General features: G+C 32.7%; 1 protein-coding gene across 1 annotated transcript; it reads right to left on the reverse strand.

Annotated features, from left to right (window-relative positions):
- Positions 1-1640: 1640 nt before the first annotated feature.
- Positions 1641-3359, reverse strand: LOC119777991 (sperm acrosome membrane-associated protein 4-like). Its single transcript, XM_038276996.1, has 4 exons — positions 3354-3359; positions 3103-3181; positions 2484-2594; positions 1641-1922 (listed from the first exon to the last, which is right to left on the reverse strand). Exons 2-4 carry the CDS (start codon positions 3152-3154, stop codon positions 1699-1701), a joined length of 387 nt encoding a protein of 128 aa, XP_038132924.1. The 5' UTR covers positions 3155-3181; positions 3354-3359; the 3' UTR covers positions 1641-1698.
- Positions 3360-3996: the final 637 nt, after the last annotated feature.

The raw sequence follows: 3996 nt of genomic DNA on the forward strand, positions 1-3996 counted from the left end.
AGATTATTTTCACTGAGTTTCATTGATTCACTGAATTTAAAAACTACTGGTTAAAATCTAGGTCCTTGTTTTCTGACTCTCTTCCTTTAGCATTTGTTGGTTTTTCCCCAATGACTCCATTTTCCTTTCAAACTTGAACCAAAGATTTGTGTATTATATCTTGAAAATGATCCTTCAAAAGACATTTGTGTTTATGAAATAGTGTGTGTTTGTGTTGTTTCTACAATGCACTAGAAAACTATGTTGATTGTTATCACCACCTATCAGTAGGAAGAGCTTCTGTCTCACCTAGAAGAGAGTAAAGTATTTTTAATGCTAAAATTTTATCTGTTTAACATACTTCCTACCTTTGGGGAGAATGCTCCCATATGAAAAAGTAACTAGTTACATTTACTTTACTTTTTGATAAAAAAAAACAAACTTTTAGGAGTAGTTGAACAGTTTTTACGTTTTTACGTAAGTAAAATTTTTGTGAGAGTATCGCTGCTTTTACTGGAGAAATATTTCTGGTTTCTCCACCCGCCATGATTAACTTGAGCTTTTTCTGAGATCAGGTAGACGATAAAGTAAAAAGTAGATATTGTCGCTGGAAGTTCTTTATCCTTTCATGACATGTATACCTACTGTAAAGACAAGTTTATTTCTTTAGCAAAATTCACTACAAAGACAGTTTAAAATGCTTTAAGTGAATTCAACTGTGAAATTAATTAAAAAGGAAGAATAAAAGCAGGTAAAGATAAAAACAGTCAGTAAAACAAAATATTTTCACATCACAAACGTAAACTAATGATACCTGAGTCAACAGTTTAACTCTGTCAGAAGCAGCTCTAAACAAATGGGTTTTTAACTTTGACTTGAAAGAATATCTTTGAAAGTTTATGAACACAAATTGGTTGTGTGTTAGGACAACAAATGAAAGGGTAAATGAAACTTAAATTATGGACACACAGTGAATTCTACACAAATAATGAATAGATTCAAAATACCCTGTGTTCAAAGTATAATAATGTATTAACAAAACTCCTTTAAATCCAATTTCAAACTTTTTCAGTAAAAAACTCTTGTCTAGACTAATGAAACCCAACTAGACTAAGCCACTATGTACACAAAGAAAAAAAAAATATTTTGTTGAAAACCATGCATTGATATCTCAGTTTGGCATGGATTTCTGTTTGAGAACCAACGTTTATCCTATAGAGTTTAAAAACATTCTTTGATAAAATTATATTGTATTAAATAATTAGCTTACTTAGAAACCAATAACCTTTTAGTTAATGGATTCTTTACCTTCTGTGATTGACAAATAGATAAGATGCTCCACTCAGAACTCAAACCTGAAAGAATATCATGCACGTGTATTTGTTTAAACCTAGATCCATTAGGCTGAGAATAGTTCATTTTTTGCACAAATATGGAAATGTAAATATAATTTCATCAAAAAAATAAAAAAATCTCTATATTTTACTGTTTTGTTCTATATTTATAGGTATTTTTTTCATAAAATCTCTGGTAAAAATTTGCAACCTAATAATATATGTCCTAATAAAATGCAGTTGGAAAATATCCTGACACGCTGTTTAAATGCTCCTGTTTCACTGTATTTGAAAGAGAAAAATCCACAATTTTTTTTTTTTACAAAGCTTTTATTGACTCAGCATAGTTACATCAGCTTTCAGCAATAATGAACATCATGTTGGACTAAAACTCCAAGAAGCCCCACAGTGATGACAGGATGGCAGCACAAAGGGCCACAGTCAGAGGCAGCTGGACAGAGGAGGCTCCGTTGCACAGGTCAGTGTTGCAGCAAGTAATACTGCTGGTGAAAGTAACACCGAGGATGGATCCAGTTAGGGCCGATCCACACAGGTCCGAATCTATGCAGCCCTTACTGATCAGGGTCAGGGATTGAGAAGCATTGAACTCTGAAATGACCATAAACAGGAACTTCTGCTAATACTAATACATCAAACAAACATTTCAGGATGAATTAGTCTTTTATAAAGTTACTTCAGGAAAACACATTCTTTAAACTAAACAAAATAATTTAAAATGTTATTTACAAAATATTTATGCATTCATAACCCTACCATTTTATTCTGCAAATGTATCTTTTATGCTTGATTTACATCCATTAACTTTTAAGGTTTAGAACACATTTTGCAACAACATCTTGCAATACTCATGTTTTGCATTTCATTGTAGGTAATATTTAGCAGCATAAGTAGGTTTTCCCACAGCTTCACTTGCAGTCATGGAAACTCTCTTTTGCTTCGATCTTTCCCTTTATTTGTTTTGCACAGAGATAATCTAAGAACAAACATCGTCTACTCATTAACTGTATGAAGTTTGGGGTATAAGATCCTCTTGACCTACTTCTCCACTTCTGCTCTAATCAACAGGTCTAAGCTGCTGGTACCTTTTGTATTTCTCCTCCCACTCGAGTAAACATATCATCATCAGATAGGAACACTGATTTCTCTTACGTGCTTGTCCAGTATAACAACTCTCTGTTGAACTGCTACATGAGATGTCATTCCCAAAAAAGCAGTTTCCAAGTACACCAATCTTGCATTGTTTGCAGTCCAGGCAGTTTGCTGTTGAATGGAAAAAAAGTTCCAAAACATTAAGTGTATCTCATGGAGGCCTCTCATTTTCCATTTAGACTTACACATTTTTGTCCATACCTATAATTATTTCTAGCAAAATATTTGTTCCGAAATGGAGAACAAGTCAGCACAAGCTCTTAGTATGAAGTTTGGGAATATAAAATGGAAAGACCTTATTGTTTTAATCCCTCTTAAATAATCCCTCTACTGAAAATGTACCAAAAGTAATTTGAAAAGTTGAATTCTTTTGCAAATTTTGACTTCAAAAAACATTAGAGTAGAGGAAACAGAATGAGCCATTTTCACTGATTTCGACCAAAAGTTAATATTTTTTAATGGTAAAATCATGAATGTTTCTCGTTATTTAAACAATAAGGCAACAGAAAACAAAAGTAGGTAGTATTTAGTTAAAATAATTAATTAAAAAAAGAATAAGAAAATCTTAAAAGCAGAAAAAAAATTCTGTGTATTGAAATAGATGTTTGTTTGAACTTACCTGCAACAATCAGGATGCTGAGACCAATTGCGGATTTCAGGATGGAATTCATTTTTGGCAGGTTTATAAAAAGGGGAATCTATATAGGCGGAAATGTATAACACGTTCAGATTCTAGGATGTCTTAGCTAAAGTAAAACAAGGCACGCCAAATGGGGCAACAATAAAATAGTGACTTATAAGGAAGAGACCAACCACATTTTGCTTCTTTACCTTCTTTTCATTAAAGAAAACAACCCCACCCAAAAATACCTTGCTTTAATGAAACCGAAAGTCTCACACATTCCTATATTCAAACAACATAATTCTGTGCAGCTTTGATGTTATGTTGGAATTTTAGAATATATTCTTTAGACTAAAAAAGGACTTCAGAGTGTGTAACATCTTTGGGCATTCTACCCAACTTTGTTTAAGAGGCATGTGTCCCTTTTGGATTATATTGGATTTATAGAAATGTATATCTTTACTAGATGCTCCGAACAATTATGATGATTCATCAAAGAAAATATTTCTGTACAAGTCTTCTGCTTTCCATCCTCATCTCAATTTCAGTCTTGATAATTGACATTCTTCTGATGCCAGTATTGAACGACTTCTGCTTTGCACTAGACTTAGACAAACTTTATTCTCATTTTGTATACACAGGGTATACAAAACGAAATTTGGATGCACACAGCTTTTTAACAGTTAAATGAACATTACCATTTATAAAGTGCAGCTTTGATCAAGAATGTAAACAGTGTTGGAGAAAAGGAAAACCAGTTTAAAGTCATGGTGTAAAATGGAATTGATATGGGAAGGTTCAGTGGGGTGCAAAATAAATACAGTACATGTGATGCAAAATGCAGCAGACATTGAGTTGTGTTCTATTTATGGGGATTATGAAAAAAACAGC

The sequence above is a fragment of the Cyprinodon tularosa genome, unplaced genomic scaffold (assembly GCF_016077235.1).
Source record: "Cyprinodon tularosa strain WSP-4 unplaced genomic scaffold, ASM1607723v1 ctg13, whole genome shotgun sequence".
Taxonomy (NCBI): domain Eukaryota; kingdom Metazoa; phylum Chordata; class Actinopteri; order Cyprinodontiformes; family Cyprinodontidae; genus Cyprinodon; species Cyprinodon tularosa.